This window comes from Anser anser, assembly GCF_964211835.1.
Source record: "Anser anser genome assembly, chromosome: 5".
NCBI lineage: Eukaryota > Metazoa > Chordata > Aves > Anseriformes > Anatidae > Anser > Anser anser.
In genome coordinates this window covers 41218226-41239442 of record NC_139725.1, presented here as the reverse complement: position 1 = coordinate 41239442, position 21217 = coordinate 41218226, and the positions used below count along the sequence as shown (strand labels likewise).

Genomic DNA, 21217 nt, shown 5'->3' with positions numbered 1-21217 from the left:
GCCACTTATTTAGAATTTCCAGATGTTTGGAAGCCTTGGACAAAACATATGTGTGTATAAACAGCATGCCTGGAGGCATCAGACTGAGCACAGCCCTGCTGTATGGCTAGCTTATGCACATGCAACAAATCTGATGTGCTCACAGCCTGCTGAGGGTACTGCAGACAGGACGGGCAGCTATGCACCAGCTGCTTGGTGGATCTGCTCCATCCTACAAGTGCTGGGCCCAGGAGCACCTGCTACACAGCAGATGCATACAATTTTGGGACCTGGATTCTCCTGAAGAAATGGTCCTTCCTTTGCAGGCAGTGGAAGCAGCAGATCTCTCAGGGCCTGTCCTGGCCATGGGTAACATTTACAGCTTGTATTTGCTTGGGATCCCACGATGGGATTTTGATGGTGTCAGCCAACATGCAAAACTAAAGGACGAAAAGAAAAGAAAAGAAAAGAAAAGAAAAGAAAAGAAAAGAAAAGAAAAGAAAAGAAAAGAAAAGAAAAGAAAAGAAAAGAAAAGAAAAGAAAAGAAAAGAAAAGAAAAGAAAAGAAAAGAAAAGAAAAGAAAAGAAAAGAAAAGAAAAGAAAAGAAAAGAAAAGAAAAGAAAAGAAAAGAAAAGAAAAGAAAAGAAAAGAAAAGAAAAAAGAAACTGACAATTTTTCCTCTCTATTATCTCTTTTTTTTCCCGATGAGTCATGAAGAGTCAGCTCAGACACATGCAGACTGTACTCTGTATTGCTCTCCCCCCCTTAATGCCTAGAGTTCAATACCTTGTGTTTCTTTCCAACAGCCTCCATTTCCTTTGTGCATTCCAGAGCACAGCTCTCTTGCTGGCAACGGAGGTTTTCTGCCAATGTAAGAGTGAAGCTGACATAACACACATGCTGTGTCAGTTGGAGTTGATATTTCAGAAGTCCCTCTTCAGGAGAGCTTTGTGCCTTTATTCACCTACTTCACCCTCACTTCCCACCCCCAACCACCTCCTCCTTAAAGGTTTTGAGCTTCCAGCAAGAACAGGGAAGGAAATTTTATGTTTTCACACTAATATTATTAAGATATGAGCCAAGTCAAGGAGGTCTCCCTTACTTTACTACTGAGACTTTCATATTTAGTAGTTCTCTCACCCATGCAATGTTTGACTGGTTTTGGATGTAGTAAGATTTTAAAGCAGTGATCTGTATCCACAACAGAAAGATTTCCCTCCTTATTGCTGTCTTTGACGCTTCAACTGATTCTTCTTCCAAAGGTCATGAATTACCTTACAGAAGTCAGAACAAAATTTTGGCTACGTTGACTCCCTTGATCTCAACCTGTTATATTGAAAATCTCAGTTATCAAGAAAGGAATGGCAGTTGAGTTGCAGAAGTTCACCATATCCCTTTTTCATTTACTTTTGTGACCTTGAACAGCCAAGAAGGCCCATCACTATCAATGACAGCAAGAACTCTCCTAGGCTTGCTAAAATTCTTCCTAAGGGAAAAAAAAAAAAAAAAGAAAAAAAGTCATAGCATTCCTAAGCGTTCCCAGGTTTACTTCAGAACTGCTTTGTATATATGTATATATGTTTGTATATATGCTTTTTTGACATGAAAGGTGACATGAGGCTAACAGAAATCAAAGGTAAATGAGGTCCAATTTATTTTAAAGCAGTGCTGATCCCATAGAAACTATAACTGCAAATAGGGTTTTAAAGAATTTTATTTTATATCATATTTGTTGGGCTGAATCATGATGGAATCAGAAGAGGGTGAACCAACAGAGGAAAAACATAATGGCCATTTTTCCATTCACCTGAAAAAGGGCTTTTCACACTCTTTTTTCAAGACTAATGTGCTGTAGTCAACCACTCAGCTTCAGATACAAGGTCCTCTTCATTTACTAGTTGTTAATTGAAGTTTTTTTTTTGTTTGTTTGTTTGTTTTGAGAGAGAGAAAAGTCTAGAAAAGCTTGGTGGTGTAAAGTCAGTCTTTTTGAGGTTGTGAGACAAGCCTGGTTGCCTGAATGATTCATTTACGTAGCTTTGCCTGTTTGAAAACAAAAATACCAATTTGCTCTGGTTCTGAAGTAGTTTATGGCCCCCCACAGGGACTGGGAGGAGAGGTGTTCTGGCAGGCTGGTTCACTGGCACGACGGCATGGAGATGGGTGGTGGGGCTTTGGGCAGCATGATGGGGATGGGGCTAAAGCAAAAGAGAAGGACCATTCTCGTGTAGTCTGGTGCATGGGGAGAAGCCCAGAGGTTTCCTGGGGTTTCCTGTGACTAGTAGAGATGGGAGAGGAGCATGTGGAACCCTAATGTGCATGGGGTCCAAATCATGGGGCTGCGTGCTTGAATCTCATCCTGACTCATGGAGACTGGATGTGTTCACGTATCTGTCCTCTGCAAGCACCTGGATAGAATGAAAGATCAGGTTACTTTACTGTCCATTTTGTTGGATGGTTTCTGTTTTAAGCACTGTTTTAAACCCAAGAGGATTGTAATCAGGCAAAGAAAAATACAGACTTCCATAATGTTTAAAATTGAACGTAAATCTCTCAACTGCTCTGTGGAGAGCAGTTGTCTTGTAGGAACCTGTCGATCTCTGCCTTACAGTGATAGTCCAACCATATTTTTGGTATGAAGAATCACTGGTTGGACAATATTTATTTTTATTAGAACAGAACAAAATTTGGAATTTCTGTTCCCTTTACTTAAAAAAATAAATGGATTTTTCTTCTTGCTTTAAAGAAAAAGGCAAAATTTCTTGTGACATGAAATACCTCAAAAAGACATGAACAACAAGCTTCAATCTTTTTGCATTGACTTCAGTGCTTACAGTTTAGAGTATTTTATTATTTTGCTAAAGTCAAAACATTACAGCTGAATTGAAGTGTTTCAACTGTAGAGAAGCAAAGCACTTCAAGCTGATGAAATGAAATATTCTGATATTTTTCCACTGAGCAATTTAGGTAAAATGTTAGAATCCTAGTGAGTCTCCAGACAACAAAGAGCCAGTAGCGGACTGCAGGAGGATGCATGGAGGGAGAGCACATTGTGGATCCATAGAAATAAATGGAATGGAAGGCTGACAAGAGCTTTTTACTTGCCAGTCTTAAAGGACCTCGTGTGGGAAGAAAAGATACTTTAAAAACAAGCACTTCTAGGATTCCCTTTCTCTGTAGTTGTCTTTATGCTGCCATGAAATGTTTCAAGTTGTTACAAACAAAGAACTGCAGTAAGGGTGAAAACAGACTGTTCACTTTGCATGTCCAGGGTCCAACTGCCTACTTGGCTGATGTATGAGCCTCTAATGTCTAGGTGCTTTTTTTACTTTTATGCTAGCTGGCCTACTCTAGAGAAGGCAACATAATATTTGTGCACAGAACATGTACAATAAAAATCTAAATGCATTTTCCTGAGCCTTCCTTCTTTGAGCTCCCAACTGACTCCTGGTAAAGGGCATTAGCCAGTGGCACATATACCACTGGTTTCAATTAAACCTCCATGCACCACACGAAGAACTGTTTCCATCAACTCATTTTACTGAAGATCTTATTTAAAAAAATGTGCTGTTTAGTTCTAAATCCCTGTTGGACTGGATTGATCTCCTTCACAACCCAAGTGACATGGGACTGATTATCAGAGGAAAATTTCTTAGTTTCATTCCTTGAAGTATTTGATGTTTCTGCTGTTGGTTCAAGCCAGCAGGCATAGCAAGAGTTGTTATTTTCTCAACAGATGGTTTTAGCAACTATAACATCACCCACCATCTCAGTTTCTCTTTCTATCTTTCTGAACAGGATCAAGTGGCCAAGGAAAATGTCAACCGACTTCTTCCTGTACAAAACAGCATATTCCCATGAAAAATCCCTGTCATTCATGACATTTAGGACTCAGCCAATATTTCTTATTCTCCGCTGCCCTTTCATTTGAGCCCCCTGAACAATATTTATTCTTCAAGGCTGGAATGTGATAGTGTATTACTGTAAAAGATAGAAGTGCAGATTGTTATTTAAACTAAGGGCCTTGCTTTGCCAATGAACATCAAAGTATGCTAAAGTGGATACAAACACAATGCAGATGCACTGGAAAGGCATTTTATATTGTCAGAGCAAAGGGATGAGGCCTTTGTAGGGTTGGTGAGTCTCACAGATTTATAGTAATTTGATTTTTTCTTTTAAAGCCCCAAGTCCTGACATCATATGAACATGAAAGAAACTCAGCTTTCAAAAAAGGTTCATTTCCAGCTTTTGTGTTGGAAGGATATTATTCCCCAAAAGGACATTAGGAGCCAGGTTGTCCATTACAATATGATTATAATTAGCTCATGATTAGAGGCAAGAGTATAGCATGTTTTTTGTATTATATCTGGAAAAAAAAAAAAACATGTTGAATGTACTTGAAAATATTTGCTTGTGTAGTGACCTTAGGCAAAGATTATAGTGAGGATAATATATTGTTTCTGATGCAATTATATCATTTTGAACCATGTAACTCCTCTATATATTGATGTTGAACGCTAATTATGGTAGTTCTCTTTAATAGGCTAAAATATGTCTGAGATTATGCCCCAGGCAAAGAGCTGGAGAGGAAGAGAAGTTCAAAGCTACAGACATAGAAATCATGCTACTTCCTTGCAGCTTACTGCTTTCTTGGAGAAAAGGGATGGCAAGTAATTTGGAAAGAAGACAACGGAAGGAAAAAAGCCAGAGCCCTGACAGTGTCCTTGTTTCCACTGGTTGAGGGGACATAACCTGCTGACAGTACACTCCAGAGAAAAATTCCTACAGGCTTAGCCTAGCCTGCAGCTTTCAGTATGTTGTTATTCCTGGTTTCGTGCCCAAAATGCCAATGTAAACTTGGCCCTTATCAGCTGAAATGTATTTATACCATTTTAATAACAAGTGTAACTTTTAAGCATCTTTTTAGGAATGGACACACAAGTTTATTACTGCAGAATATAGATGTAACCTGGCACTCACCACCTGTGTCCCAGCTGTCATGCCATAGGATGGTCATACCTTACAGTAAGGGGAAGGAGAAAAGCAGAAAATAAAGAAAGGGGCAGGGAAATTTTCTGAACTGAGATTGGAAGCTCCATTTGGTGCAGTCTTTCTGCAAAGTTCCTGTAATCTAGATGCTGCAGGGCCTGATTCTCATCTCTTTTATTTATTTGTATGGTGCAATTTTCTGGCCAGATGGGACTGGCTTGGGCATTCATCTGGGCTGGCATTGGGCAGTCAGTGCTGGAGTGCTGCTGGACACAGAGGAATGAGCTTTGGTTCTTACCTTCCCTGCTGCTCCTTGGCATGCTGCCTGTTCCCATGACATTATCTGAAGCTGGTGATAGAGGCTTATGGTTTATTTCTAAAGCAATATTTTCAAGCAATTATCTTCCAACTTGCAGCTATAGACCTTTATACTCCCAGTCTAACAATGGCTTGTTTCTGTAAATCCACTTGTTTAAGATTTCCCTCATGTGTGCGTACTAAACACATTGTTAACCTTGACGAGCAGTTAAACACTTAACCAGCACTGCAAAATTTCCTCTCATCTTCAAGCGTTGTAAGCCTTCATTTCTTGTGTCTGTTCTGTAAGCCTGGCATGGGAAGGCAATAAAGGAAAGAATAAAATATCTACAGCCAGCAACTTAACTGGTTTAAACCATTGTAGCTCCACAAAGTCAATGGACGTATAGAGACATACACATGCTCTAAATCTGGCTTTATGTAAAAAAAAAATAAAATAAAATAAACCTCAGTACTTACTGGCTTTCACAGGTCTAACTGCACTTTATTTAGTTTTTACCTTTTGTGCTATGGGCTGTTTTTGTTTGTTTGTTTGTTTTTTGTGGATTTTTTATTCATTTGTTTGCTTTGAAGAGAAGACACTACTTAAAAGAGTATTGATAGCATATTAGTCAATATTGATTTTTGGTGTTTCAGGTTGTCATAGACACCTTGCATAAATGCATTAAATTTCATGCTGGCCAGTGAATATAACCTCTTCACAATGGATTAAAAATCCACACTCTAATTATGTATTGTACTACTATGTTTTATAGCTCATGTAACTTGTGTGGTTGGACTGGAGATGCAGAAGAATAATCTGAAGATGCTCTGAGCCAGGACCCTCTTGGCTAGGTGTGGTCCCCAAAACATAGCACACAATTCACAGGCCAGTGATAGTCAAATTATGGACCTTGAGTTTCTGGACCTGGAAGAGGAAAATGGAAAATGTTGCTGTGGTGGTTACTGTACAAGTGAAAAACCAAACAGAGTGTATGAGGATCAAAAAAATGAGGCAGGAAGAACACAAACTTAAACACTCAACATACAAAGATTAATTTCATAAAATAAAAGCTGGAAAAAATAAAAGAGGCAAACAAGGCAGTACAGGAAATCTCTAAAAATGTTGCTGTTGACACTAAAGAAACACAGAGAATATTCTGGCTGCAGCTGCAATACAGCTGTCACATCCAAATAAATTAAAACCCTCTGAGGAGGGTTTTAGACACAAATACACAGTAAACTGTAACATTATTTAAATGAAGCAGTATATTTTCTCTGCATCCCAAGCTGAATACTTATTTAGAGTGTGAAAAAAGTAGCCTGGGAGTATCCAGTGTCATAAAATACCTTTATGGGTGCAAGGAAGCTTAAGGTCTACCCTTGTGGGTGTCAAAACATATCTTGTTACTGTCCTGCTGCCACTGCACGAATTAGATTTCTCCCCTGTTTTTCCATCTCTGTTTCAAGATTCCTGATCACAGAGTCTGAGACTCCTGATTTTGATGACCTGAGCAATCAGAAGGTGCACAGATACACTTTTAAAAGGAAAGCTGCAGTATTTCCTGGCACTCCAGCTTGCTTGCTGCATGGTTTTTCAGACAGCACCGTACTGCAAGCACAGCTGTGGTGCTGGCTGCTGCCAGGGGGTTGCTCACAGGAACCCCCCCGGCCTCCCAATCCTATCTCAGTTGCACTTGGTGACCGAGAAAGTTTTGCATTCGTTATAAGGTGCTTATGCTGATTCACAAAGCCATTGAAAAGCAGGGCCCAAGTTACCTTTCTGAGTTAGTGACTCTTTACTCTGCTGGTCACAGGCTGAGGTCAACTGATACAGGTCTCTGTGCATCCTCAATACCGAAATGCGTCACTTTGGGTGGTCGCTCTTTCAGCCATTGTACACGTGGCCCCCAGTGCCTACGGGCAGTATCGGCACTGCTACCTTCCCTCTGGTTAAAGTCTAAGCTCAAGACACAGTTGTGCTCGTCAGCTGGGAGCTGGATACAAATTACTGTGATTTCTAAAGAAGCAGCACCCAAGCTCCTTTTACAATCTTTTTTTTCTTTTGTGTTTTGATATGTGTTTGCAAGATAAGGCACTAAAAATACTGTTTTCCTTTTCTCCTTTGTTATTCCTTTTTTATTTTCTATTTGCAAATCCCATTCCCCCAGTGGTGCAGCATGATAGGATGCATAATACAATGATTTGAACACAGATGAACTTTTTTCTACTCTAAAGTAAACATTTGTTATGGACCAAAGCACAGCATAACTTTACAAAACACTTCTTTGATTAAATACATAAAATAAAACAGCTGCTGCTCTAAGCAAACTTGAAATACTTATCAAATTAAATATGGATCATACAATGTCATGCTGACTGTTTAACCCTAAATGACTATTAAATCAATGCAATAGATCAGAATTCACAAAAGAAGTCAGCCTCCTGAACCCAGTATTATTAAATGTTATTTTAAGTTCCATAAATCTGCTTGATGTTGAGCATAATACAAATGATTACATGAGATGGAAGTTTAACTGTATTGTTAATCAATGGATACTTTTTCTGACTGGATGAGGAACAAGGAAAGAAAGCATATTAAAAAAAAAAGAAAAAAAAAAAAAAAAAAAGGATTGGAATGTCTCTGCTCCAGAAATAGTAAAGCAGCTTTGTTTCACTGTTGTAACAAATTCCATCATATGAAAACTATTATACAAAGGTTACTCATTATTAAAGGTATACCACAAAATGTCATGGTAATAGAGTGTTGTCATGGGATAAATATATCTCACTTTGAAATCTTCTCCATAAATGCCTCAGCCACCACAGCTTCCATTTAGCTGCAGAGGGCTGGCAGGAATGTTTTGTTTTAAAATTAATCATCCACTGTTCTTCCTTCCTGTCAGGACATTTAAGAACTGCAGTATGAGGGAGAAAGTGTTGGAGATGTGTTTTGTTGTTGTTGTTGTTTGTTTGTTTTGTTTTGTTTTGTTTTTTTGGGGGGTGTGTGTGTGTGTGCACGTGTGTGTATATGCAATGCCCAAGACCTGAATCAAGAAGGGATATTCGTGAAGTTGATTTTGGAAATATTTTGAGAATTCCGGTAAGAATTTTCACTGAGCTGCAGTACCCCAGAAGTGAATCATTCTGACTAACAGAAGAACTGACCAATACGTCTTTAAAGTGGTTAGTATTTGTCCTGCGAAAAGCTGAGAGATTATCACAGACAAGATGACCAGGGATATTACTTACAAGTATTCTAATTTAGGAAGGATGTCAGCACACAACCGATCAGCAAACAAGTTATTACTTCAGCAGAATTCAAAACTCTGTATATGGAGCTGACTAAGCTCCTAAAGAAAACAGCTGATATCCAACCTTTCTCTGAGATCAGCTTGAAAAGGAGGGCAGAGATGGGGAGGGTCAGCAGCCATTTATTCACTGTTAGTTACTGTGTGTTCTTCCTGCCTCCTGACATTCTCTCCTCCCGTTTTCACTTACCCTGTGTGTTTAGGATTTATTTGATGCCTGAGCCAGCATCTTTGTGAAGCCTGCTGGGGGATTTTCTGTCTGGTTCTGTAGGACCAGAAGCAGACAGACTGCCCTGGTTTGGCATCCACAGGGTTTCGTACTGCTCACCAGTGCAGGCTGCTCCTGCCCACTACAACCTCAAGGGTAGTCAACCTGACTCCAAATCACACAAGTACACTCAAAGCCAAAAATGCACACACACACACCCCTGAAAGTATGTGAGTATTCATGAACATTAGCCTTCACAAGGCACTGGGGCACAAGCTCAGCAGCCATACATCGCTGTGGAGCTGGGCTTGAAGCTGGGAGTGTAGAGAACTGCAGTGGAGGTGGTGGGAAAACACACTATTTTCCCACATTGTTAATTTCTGTACATCAGTAAAAGTTACTATTTCCATTCTTTTAACCACGTTACTACCTGGTTGAAAACTTTATGAGAAATCAGTCCTGGACTTTTTATGGGAGCTTCAACAGTGGCATTTTGGAAGCTGTTACATGATATTATGTCACTCGGCCTGCAGGTGACTAAAACCTCAAAATACCCCAAAACATTTTCTTCTGAAACATTCTTGCAGCAGCTGTTTCCACACATGATTTGTAACTTCTCTGCTTTAAGAACTGCAACAGTTTAAATAGCTTTGGTGAACAAAAGCATGCTGCACACAGAAGTCTGGATCAGAAGCTTGCAGTAGTGTGGGTCGGGTGGTGAGTCCATTATGAATACCTGTCCTGAGTGCTTATTTAGAGGTTTTGACAGCATTTCATATGATTAACACACTATATGGATACTCACTAGTTACACAATGCACAATCACAGCAGTTGTATGAGATGCTTTAATAAAATCTGACATCATTTTATAGACACAGAAATAGATAAAGGAAGCAAAACCATGTGGTGAGAGCAGGAGAACTAAATAGGTTTTAAATGTCCTCCATTCTCATCTAACCTGTACTCTGTCAGACTATATAGCTATCTTGCTAGAGCTGGACTTTGATAATTACTGCGCAAAAGAAGATTTGAGAAAATCCCCTGGGGAGACGTTTGTTTTCTCACCATACCTGACAGTAGCTGCAAAAACTGATGGCCAGCTGTTTCAAATAAACAATTAAATATCTATACTTGACCCAAACTCTATCTGCCTCATTGGAGTCCTCATTGCCCCTTCAGGCTAAGAAAGCATCATGACAGCAGAATCAGGCCCAAGGATTTTACCAAACTCCCTGATCACAAGATAAGTCATTTCAGATAAGCCATATCTGAAGACAGGCTTCCAGCTATTGTCTTGTAATCAAATATTCCAGTCTGGGGTTGTTTGGGGGATCTTCAGGTGCTTTGCTGCTCAGTTTGGTGACTAAACAGCATTTAAAAAACTGCAGCAGGATTGAAAAATTGTCATATAACCTAATGGCTTCTGAATGTAAGCTCTGATAGTATGGAGTATATACAACACTTGATGTTACTGTGAGAAAATGATCACAAATAAGACTTCAAATGAAAGCTGTCGAGAAAGAAAAATGGAGGCAAAAAGAGCTAAAATGTGGGTTGAGAGAAGGGAAGAAAAACAGAAGAGAGCTGTGGAGACAGGCGCTGAGGAAGAAAGGAAAATAAATCATCTACTGTGAAGTTTAAAGACTATTATTATGTTAAATAATGAGCACCAAAAATGTGTGCATGCAGTTCCTAGTATAAAGTACACAAAGTTGGATGTGTGTAGTTAGATGATTATCAGTTTGAGAGATTGTTTCATATGAAAATAAGCTCCAGCTTCTTGCTGCACAAACCCAAAATAATCTTCCTTACTACTTATATTTGTAGGGGCAAAACAAAAGCAAACAAACAAACAAACAAACAAAAAACCAATATCAAGTCAGGGCAAAGCTGAACAATTCAAGTGCAGATTTCAAATTACATTTGTAAGTGGGGACATTTGAATCCGGGGTCTGGGGCCATGCACAATCAAAAATAAAAATAAATAAATAAATAAATAAATAGTTTCTATTGTAAGAGACTGGAAGTGATTCCTCTGTAAAGTCCCCCACACAGTGAGAGCTGGAACCGTAACTTCTTGCACAGCCAGAGCCTCTCTGCCATTTATTGTGTGCTGTGCCAGAGCAAGCACTGCTTCACCCAGCTCAATTCTCTTCGAGGCAGCAGTAACTTCACTCAACAATTTAAAAGTCAATAGTCTTCAAGCGAAAGCAGAATTCAGCTCAAGGGTGGCAAGAAACTGTGGACTGTAATTTTAACATGGACTTTCTCTGTTCTTATATTTTTACCTGCAGTACCAGAGATAAATCTTGCCATTCTGGAAACATTTTGATTTTCATCAGACACCTTTTCTTTCACATTTGCAGCTGGGAGCAATAAGTACCTTTTTGGCCTGATTTCCTAAAGAGCAAGGCTCACACAATCTTATTTTCTGCCTGTCATCTGGAAAAAAAAAAAAAAAGTCTCAAACAATTTCAATAGATGGTCAGAAGTCTCAACACCAATTATGATCACAGGATTTTCGTGAAACCTAATGGCTTGAGAGAAAGCCCAAATTATTGGCTGACTAACAGAAAACAAATATTTGGCTTGGCAGCAGCCTACTAGCCAGTCAGCACATGTGACGAGCAGCCAGCTAGCATGCACCCAGCCAAAGCACTGCTACCTCTGGGTGACTTGGCACATCACAGAGGAAGGAAATAACATCTTATAAAAGTGATAAAAAGAACTTTTTCAAGTTTATAATTTTGGCTGCCAGTTTTATTATAATAGAGGTTATATATCAGAATTTAATAGCATTTGGCCAATGGAGAACACTTATCAGAATTTAACAATTACTTAAAATGCAGTTGGTATGTTACAGTGCAGGACAAAGAGTTATGCACTAAAATCCAATATAAACTTTTGCAAGCCATTCAAAGGACAAAATGCCTTCATGCCTTTGTGAAGGTCTGTTGAAGACAACGGTGTTGGTGAATAGTACAGCTTCCCTAGGGGACAATCCCGTCCTCTATTGCAGTTTCTCAAGTGCTTAAAGGTTGTGCTTTTGTCTTACTATTCACCCCATTTTCCTAGCACCATCTGCTTTGGTTTTGAAGCCAGACTCTCAAAGAGCTTTAGGCACCTCATGCCCACTGCAATGAAGGAGTAGTTAGGTGCCTAAACTCTCAGGGAGGCTGGGGCGAGGTCACAGCCTCTGATCTAGTCCTGTCCCTTTCAAGGTCATTGGTCCTCTGCGCTCCAGACATACCACCTACACCCCTGAGCCCGAGCATCTTGCACAGACGTGCTACAACAGGGAGGGGAAAGGTCCCTTCAGGCTTCAGCTGTGGCAGTGGACTCTGGGCCTGGGATCAAGTCCTTTGCCCTTCAGCTGGAAAGTTGTGCAGGCAGAAAACGAAAATCCCCATCCCCTCAGCCTTTCCTGTGAGCTGAGGTCAAAGGAGCCCAAGGGGAGGAAAGCCCTGGCAAGTGTGCAGCCATGCTCATGTCCTCGCTGCACAGAGCCACACCACTTCGCCTCCTCGCAAACTCATCCCAAAGGAAAGGGGGGCACGGATAGCTTGTCCCTTGCTACTTTGCTTGCAGTCCATTTGCAAAATAATTCCTCCAGGATCACACAGAGCAAATAAAAATCTTGATCCTGAATCCTCTAGTGGTGTGGGTAATCCCTGTTGCAAGGAGTAATATCTCTTGTTTCAATGCAGAACAGAAAATTGAGGGTTTCAGAGAAAGTGTAAGCCTTGGATAACATACTTTGTATGCATCAGATTTAATAATTAGTTATTTTTAATAAATGAGCTCTGTAAAACCAAAAGGAAACTGATAGGAGAGGGAGTCACTATTTAGGTGGAGTGGAAATTAATGCAACAGAGAATAAGAAGTTTCAAAATAACCACGAAAGAAAGAATAATAATTAAATTTTGTTGAGTTTTTTGATAGGCCGAGGTTGATGTATGCATGTACTTAGGCTGGGGAATAGTAATGAAAAGAAGAAATAAAGGAGCTGCAAGAAAAGAAAAAAAAAAAAAAGTTTGTAGTTTGTTAGGAAGTTTTAGTAAGTGCAAAAAGCTACAGCCAAAAATAAACATGATTCTACTGAGGAAGAGAGACAAATACAATATAGACAAATACACGGAAACCAATCCTTCCTGTATGGAACACTACACTCCTTTCACAATACTGCCCTAATCAGAAAATGTACCATAATGAATGTCAGCTGCAAAGAGAAAAGACAAGAGCTTACGGTAAGATTCAAAGTTAAAGCTGCTTAGTTGTTGAGAGGGAAAGGTATTATTTTCAGGTGATGACAAAAGAAAACTGTAAAGTTGTGAGAATTTTCATTATTGGAAAAATAAAGTAGAGGATTTTTTATTTTATTTTGTTTATATAAAGGTGGAATCTTGTCTTTTTTAAAATCAACTCTAAAATTCACATTGAATTCTGTGAAATCAGGTTTTCCTTTTAGTGAAGCCAAAGTTCTCAGTTTAACACCTCACAGATATGTTGTATACAGAATGAAATTTTAAAATCCCGTATTCTAAAAAAGGAAGCTCTCGGCGAGGGATTCATTTGCCAGGCTTTTTTGTGCTACTTGCCAAGTCACTCATTTTCCATTCCTCATTTCCCGGTCACCAGCCTGCAGAAGTGCGTAGTCTCGGTAGCTTTTGCTCCCAGGGATTTAACCTAAAGCAGCCTGGAAAACTCTCAGCAAGGCGGCTTCCCCTGGCTGTTAGCACTGCCCCTCGCTCGTCTGGGTTAGTGCTATGGAGAGCTCCTCCTTGGAGCTGGGACTGTATCGGCTACAGCCAGAATGCCGCTTTTCTTGATGTAAATCTTTATTTCCCTCCCCCTCTGCCGAGGCGCAGACACAACCACCTATTTTACGAAAATTTCACCCGCGGATCCCGCGTCCATCGATCTGGGCAATCTGCTCTACAAGCCTCCACTGCGCACAATAAACGAGCCCATTCAAAAAAAAAAAGGGGGGGGAGAAAAAAAAAAAAAAAAGAGGGCAAGAGAGAGAAAGCCCCTGTTTTCTCAGGTGGTCGGAGGTGTTTTTAGCAGCCCGGCTTCCCCAGCTGGAGAGGGATCGGCGGGGCCGGTGCGGAGGGCAGCAGGGCAAGAGCACGGAGGGAGCCCCGACGGGAGCGGGGCAGGTCCGAGCCAGCCCCGGGATAACCCAGAAGGGCCGGGCCGCATCTTGGGCTGGAAACCCTGTTTTTCCTGCCCTTTTTCTCTTGAGCCTCAACCAAACACGCTCGTCGGCGGGCGGGATGAAAAAGCGCTCTGTGAAGAAAGTGAAAACAAATAAACTTTTATTTCTTTTTTAAAAATATTTTTGCTTGTTTGTTTCTTTACCCGCTAGGAAAAGAGAAAGTTAATTCAGAAGCGCTGGAGGGGGTCCCCGCAGAGGACAGGGCGCTCGCAGCCACCCTGCTCGGTCCCACGGAGGGCGCCGTCGGGGCAGCGGCGGCTCTCGGCGGCGCCCCGGGGGTGCCGGGCGCTCGACATCCAGGGGCACCGAAAGGCTAGGGGGCGAAGGGGGCAGCGGCGAAGGGGCCTCTCGGTTAAAGGACGCCGCGGCTGGTGTCCCGCGGAGGACAGAGCTCCCCCGGGCCCGGGGCCGTCGCGTCCGTCGAAGGGGTGAAACGTGACCCGGCGGACCTCGAAATGGGGCCGGGCAGCCGGAGCTGAAAAGTGTCCAAGTCGGTCCCAAGCAAAACAAGACATGAAACATTTCAGGTTATTACGTTCTGCCTTTGAAGCGAACTATTTCCCGCAGATAACAATGCGTAGGTATATTTAGATAGCTCGGCTCGTCCAAGGAGAATGTGTCTTGTGCTATTTGAGAAAAACTCTAAGAGTAAGTGCAAATATTTGATGCTGAAGAGCTCTTAAGGCTTGAAGAGTACCATTTACTTATTTCTACACATCAGTGTGGGCTTAGGATGTTAAATAGATTAAAAGGCTAAGAGAGGTCACTGAAGTAGACTCTCTTTCTCTCCTCCCGACTTTTTTTCCTTGCAAAGTTTTTGCACTTTCTTTAGAGTGTCCTCAGCAAACTCCCCTTAAGAGCCACCTCGGATACTGTATAAGTTTGTGGCTCTGAACGCCGGCCCCCGCCCCTCCCCTCGCCGCCCCCCCGAAGCCCAGCTCCAAGCGCAGGCATTCAGCAAATGTTTGCCCGCGGGGTCAAGATATTAATAAGCACTCCTCGGCCTCCTTTGCTCCCGGGGGCGTCAGGAAGCGAGGGGCAGCAGCGGCGCTGCCCGGCAGGTGAATGTGGCCCTACCTGGCCCGGGACCGTGACCCCCCCGGCCGCCGCCTGCCCCGGCGGTGACACTGGGAGCAGGGGACCGGGGGGCGACAGCGACTGCGGGAGGAGCTGCTCCGCGGAGGACGGCCACGTCGCTTCAATTTAATCTCATTTAAAAAGACATAACTAATAAATTTGTATGGACGGGGCTGCCGGAGACGTAAAGCAGAGTCGATAGTGGTTCAATCCCATTGAACCCTATTGAAAACCATGACAACAAGGAACAAGCTCCGATTTATCCCGGAGAGTTAAAGCACATTGTGGGAAGGCGTCAATCACCTATTATTCCAGATCTGAACAAATGCAAAATCTTGACTGGAACAAATGCTTCCAACAGGTCCGGGACATAGGGCTACATTTCCCTTTTGTTCACGGCCTAGCAGTTGGCATGTATTTGTGCTCCCCTCGCTCCGACCACCCAGGACGGCTGGGAGGCTGTGCTCCAAGCGAGGAAGATAACTACTGTCACCAGGCACGCTTGATAGGTGGCTGCAGTAATCACGGCCTGGGAATCGTTTATATGGAGCCTGTCCAGTCCCGGAGAAATATGCAGGAAGTTGGCCAAATGGAGCCTTGTGCCCTGTTCATCTCGCCCACAAATCTCTCCGATATAAATCTCGCCCCTCCGCTGTCATTATCGCTCTATTTACATTTTCACGGGGAAGTGTAACTGCTTCCAGAAGCGCCGCACGGAGCCGGGCGGGGAGGGGCGGCGGCGGCCGCAGGCAGGCGGGGAGCGGGGCCGGGGGGCGAGAGCAGGGTATGGATAACTATAATCTATACACAATGGGTTAGAGATGTGTGTTTGGACAGGGAAATCTGAATCAACAAAGCGGCTGGCTAGAGGCGTATCTGCATGCGTATCTGGGTCGCCGCTCCGAGGCGCGCAGTGTGTCGCAGGGTTTCCCGCAATTTCCCCGACGGGGCTGCATTGTGTGCACCTTGGCCGCCGTTCAAGCTCCCTTTCCAGACAGGTTTCCTCCATCCACCCGGGCTCGGCTCCCAGCGCATCCCCGGGCGGGGGACGCGGTGGGGCCTGGCGGGTGGCGCCCCGATCCCCGGCCCCCCGGCTTGAGCCGCCCTGCGCCCGGTTGTCTCTTGTGTCCGTGCCCTGCGGCCGAGCCCCGAGCCCTGCCACTGCGGTTCTGGAGCCGAGCAGTGGAGCGGGAGGTGCCATTTGCTGGGTCCCCGGCGCTCACTGAGGCTGGGCGAGGGCCCGGGGCCGCCCGGAGAAAGGCTGCGGGGAGGCTCCTGCCCCGCGCCCCGCGGAGGGGACCGCGGAGGTGATGCCGCCGGAGATGCCCCCACCGCTGGCCGCACCCCTCCTGCCGGGAGCGGAAAATAAAAAGGGGGGGCCCGGGGCGCCGGTTTGGTTGCTGCTGCTTTTGGCAGATGAAGCGGCGCTCGGCGGGGACGCGAGACGCGAGGATAAATAAACGCGCCGCGTTTGATCTTTTCTCCCTCACTCCCAGCTGGAATCGTTTCAGCCCCTCACACACAGCGCCCGAGGGGATGTTCTTTGGGTTAGTGCAACGCAGAGCGATGCTAACAAAATCTCCACCACCCCGGCTCTCGCTCATGGACCGAGCGCGTTGGGCTCCCCTTGTTTCCGCAGCCAAGCTCACCCCATTGCCCTCCCCGAGAAAAAGGTGCACCTTACGTCCACAACATGCTCCGCAGAGGGAACAAAAACGGAGATCCCATCCCCTGAAAGCACACACACACACACAAACACCAGCCTTCCCCGCGGAGGGCACCGCCGAGGTGTGAAAAATCCTGGGCTGAGGTCGGAAACCTGTCAATGGCAAGGGGAGAAGTGGAGGTAGCACGGCAAACAGCCCGGCTAAATAAAACAAATAACAACTTAAATTCCTTCCAGGTTTAAAGAGAGGGAAAGGGGGGGAGAGGAATAAAGAGGGAGAAGCAGGGAGGAGGCTCTCGGCAGGCTCTGCGGATGTCCTGGGAGGATTCACTTTGTCTGCGGATAGAAGGGACGCTGGTGGCTTTGGTGGCGGGTGGAGGGGGGTGGTTGTTGGTCATCCACATGCCACCCAAGATGTTATTCACTGCTAACAATTACCATTATCTGTCCCCACTTTTGGCTAATCAGACAGAATATGTAATGATGAAGCCTGTTTCCTGCTGTCTTTGGGAGGTAACGGGTTATTCTCTCATGGGGGTGGCGGGAGGGGGGGTTACACCTACTCCCATTAGGGCTTTAGCACTTGACTAATTCAGGTACTTAGCATCCTATAGACAGGGACGGTTTGAAAGCAGGCAGTGTTTGCAGTGGGGAGGACTGTTTATATAAACAGGACACCTCTGTAAACGACACTAATATTTGGGGTTAGGTGGCGATGGAAGGGAAGGTCCTCTTGAGCCCGGAGATTCCCCAGTAACTGGGCGCAGTCCTTTCCTCGCAGCTTTTAAAGGAGGGGGTTTGGGGCTTTGGGAAGATATTTTTGGGGGGTGTAGGCACAACCTACCATGGCCACATCTGGCAGGATCAGTTTTACAGTGAGGAGCATTTTGGATTTACCAGAGCAGGATGCTCATAGCATAAAGCAAGCCTCCGACCACCACCACTCAGCGGAGAACTACACCGGCTCGCCGTACCGAGGGTGGATAGAAACAGACAGAAATCATTATCCCTGTGAGTATGAAACGGACAGGAGTTCGCCATCTCCATGCAGCTCTCTTTTATTTGTTCCCCCGTTCCTTTGGGGAAGATGCGAAGAAGCGAATCGCCAGCGTGCGTAGCCTACAGGATCGGGGGAATCCAGGCTGGGAATTTTATAGAATATTCCTGAATTGCAACAATGAAACAGCAGGAACATCCCAGCCACGAGCTTAAGAGAGAAAAGATATTCTCCCCTAGATCTGTGCATGTTCCCGGCTGTGGCAGAAAGCTAAACCTCAGGCTGTGTCCGCCCGTCTCTCTGCGTTTATCGTTTAAGCTCTCTTCCCGGATTCCTCTTTTTTTCTTTTGTTTTCTTGTTTTTTTCTTTTTTTTTTTTCCTTTTTTTTTTTTTTTTTCCCGTTTCACTGTTGCAAGAAACCCTGCCTTGTTGCGCTGGAGGGCTTTCAGGTCATCCCACGTACCCTAGAGGAAAGCACACGCCCAGTGCCTCACCTCCCCGGGCCGCCACGGAGCGCGCCCTGGGCGCGACCGCGTCCTTCCACGCGTTTCCCACCGCGGAGGAGAGCAGTCTCCGGCTCGAGCCCCCGGCTAGGCGGCACGTTCCCCTTATCCCCCCCTACAAATCGTGCCGCAGCAGTACAGCGCTTCATACAGGCGTGCGGTAAGGGGGGAGCCCGTCCGCTGGCCGGACGGAGGATCCCCGCCGGGCTTAGTTACACGTGGAGGTGATGGAGCAGCCGGAGAAAAGCGGCGATGCACCGACTTGGCGGCCCGAGCCCCCGCGTTAGCCCCGGGCCAGTCCTCGCCAGCCCCGGGGCTGTGCGGGGCCGTGCGGGGTTGCACGCAGAGGCAGCGGGTTCATCCCGCTCGGGGGGCTAGCCCCGACCTCTTGTCGGCCACCGGGATTAGCCCGGCCGGGGCTGTCCCCGCGGGGGGCGAGGCGGCCCCGGGGACCCCCTGTCTCTAACCCCTCGCTGTCCCCAGCCTCAGACGAGAGCGGCCCGGAGCTGAGCCTGCCCGACTCCACCCAAAGGCCGCTCCCCGCCCGCGGCTCGGAGGCCGAGAAGAAGAAGAAGCGGCGAGTGCTCTTCTCCAAGGCGCAGACGCTGGAGCTGGAGCGGCGGTTCCGGCAGCAGCGCTACCTCTCGGCGCCGGAGCGGGAGCAGCTGGCCCGCCTGCTCAGCCTCACGCCCACCCAGGTGAAGATCTGGTTCCAAAACCACCGCTACAAGATGAAGCGGGCGCGCAGCGAGGGGCCCGGCAGCCCTCCACCGCCGCGCCCGCCCGCCCTGCTGCGCCGGCTCCTGGTGCCGGTGCCGGTGCTGGTGCGGGACGGGGAGCCGTGCCGGGGCTGCCCCGCCAGCCCCCCGCCGCCCGCCGCCCGTCCCAAGCTGGGCTGCGCCCTGGCGGGCTGCAGCGCCCAGGCCGCCCTCGCCGTCCAGGGCTACCAAGCCTGCCCGCCCGCCCTGGGCGTCTTCCCCGCGTACCAGCACTTAGCGAACCCCGCCGTCGTCTCCTGGAGCTGGTGACAGCGGCGCCTCGCCCTCCGGGCCGGACTCATCCCGAGGGCGCCTGGGCTGCCCGCCCCGCCGCCGGCTCGCCCGGGGGCACGGGGCCCGGGCACGGCGTTTGTAAAACCTCCGCTCCCCCTGTTTGTTTCTTAGAGGGTCCCCTGTTAAAAAAATAATAATAATGATCCTAGCGACCTAGTTTATTTGCAGATAGCTTATTCTTCCGGTGACTAATAAAATGATTTGGGGCGAAATATTTTTATTTTTACTTTTTTCCCGGCGAAGTGTATTTTTGACGATTAGGGCTTTCGCTTTGGATTACCTCTTGTGCCGTAAAAGCTGACATGCTTCTCTTGCCAGCGGAATCTCACCCACGATTTCCTCTATTTTACCCACATAAGGCAACAAAGGGCGAAAAAAGTTTGGGGCGAGCACCCCACGGTACTGCAGGTGCCGTTTGCGATGCGAAGCGTGGGTCCGGGCCCGGGGCCGCTGGCTACGGCACAGCAGCAGCTTCTTGCTGTCTTTTTCAGAGCCTCTAAGGCTAGGAGTAAGAGAATTTTCCCGTTGGTCCGCATCTGTTGCAAAGATCGGCTGGGGAAGGATGGCCAAGAGAAAACAGTGAAGACTTTTAGCGGCCTGAGAGTTGTGTTTTGAGACGCTTGGACGAACTATTGATTTTATTATTTGGGGAAAAAAAAAAAAGTCATATAATAGTCCTGCTAACCGTGAATGGGGAAAACCCCTCCAAAAAAAAAAAAAATAGAAAAAATAGCTCTCCTTCAATTGTGGACTAGACTGGTAGCATCCACCCCTCTGGCGGGAGCCGCAGACCGAGAACCCGGAGGGAATATATCTGCGGGCGAAGACCCCCGCGGGGACTGATGTTCGTCGCGGAAATATCGAGAAGCGGGACCCGCAGAAGCTGTTTTTTTTTTTGTTTGTTTCCCGGGAGAGAGCAACTCGGCCCAGATGTGCCCCTGGGATGTGCCGTGCAGTGACCGCATCCTGCGCAGCTCCCGCAGGCAGGGATGCGAGGTGCTTCGCGGGGATGCTTCGCGGCTCCCAACCCTGCTTCCCCAGGACTGCATCCCTTCCGCGAGGTCCTGCGACGGCTCGGAGTTGCCCCTGACCCGTGCAGGAGGATGAGACCCCAGCTGCAGGATGGAGCCGCGGGGTCCTTCCACCCAAATCCCCTCCCCACACCATCCCACCGCCGCGCTCGGCCGGGGGACCAGGTGCCAAGGGGGATGCAGGCCGGGCCAGGCTTCGGACACAGGGGAATACAGCCTCTGTGTCACCTGTTTTTGTTATTGTTGTTGTCTTTCCCCTCTTCCCTTTATTTTTCCTCTTGCCATCCGAAATCTTTTTTCTCTTTTTCCCTCTTTTCTTTTTTTTTTTTTTTTTTTTTTTTTGGTCTCAGCTGCTGGCCACCTTGTCTCCCATATGGATGGGGTTATCTTGGAAGAATCTCCCAGAGAATCGCTCCTTAAACCTTCTTTTGTCTTGGGAGTTGAAAAGAGCATTGTTGTGCTTGAAAAGGACCTAGACAAAATCCGCACTGTTTCAATTCAGGACTGTTTAATCAGTCCCTAGTGACAATTTTATGGGTTTTAGGCGGTACAATAGTATCTTTTAAAACCTTGTGGCCTTCATGAAGACAAAGGGTTTGAATTTTATGGGCTTACAACTCCAATTAGAACAGTGCCAATGTGTATGGGAGATTATCAAATTTGTATCATAAAACCCCTTTATAATAAATGATTGCTGGAAGCTGGGGGGAGGGGGGCGGCGGGGATGATAGGGATGAAGGCACCCGGACTTCAAGCTCTGGACTTCGTCGCATGTAGTTTTAAAAGTGCACATGCTGCTCTTCGTTTTAACTCTTTGCGACCCAACTATACAGCAGGAGCAGCCATGGAAATAGCGTGGCACCGTCATTAGAAACGGAAACAAAGACAGCA

At 45.9% G+C, this 21217-nt stretch overlaps 1 protein-coding gene across 1 annotated transcript; it reads left to right on the top strand.

Moving 5' to 3' along the window:
- The first annotated feature begins 12354 nt into the window (after positions 1–12354).
- NKX2-8 (NK2 homeobox 8) lies at positions 12355–19507 on the top strand. The gene is made up of 2 exons (XM_083837742.1): positions 12355–17754; positions 18727–19507. The coding sequence occupies exons 1-2, from the start codon at positions 17589–17591 to the stop codon at positions 19269–19271; spliced, it is 711 nt and encodes a 236-aa protein (XP_083693868.1). The 5' UTR covers positions 12355–17588; the 3' UTR covers positions 19272–19507.
- The last annotated feature ends 1710 nt before the right edge of the window (positions 19508–21217 follow it).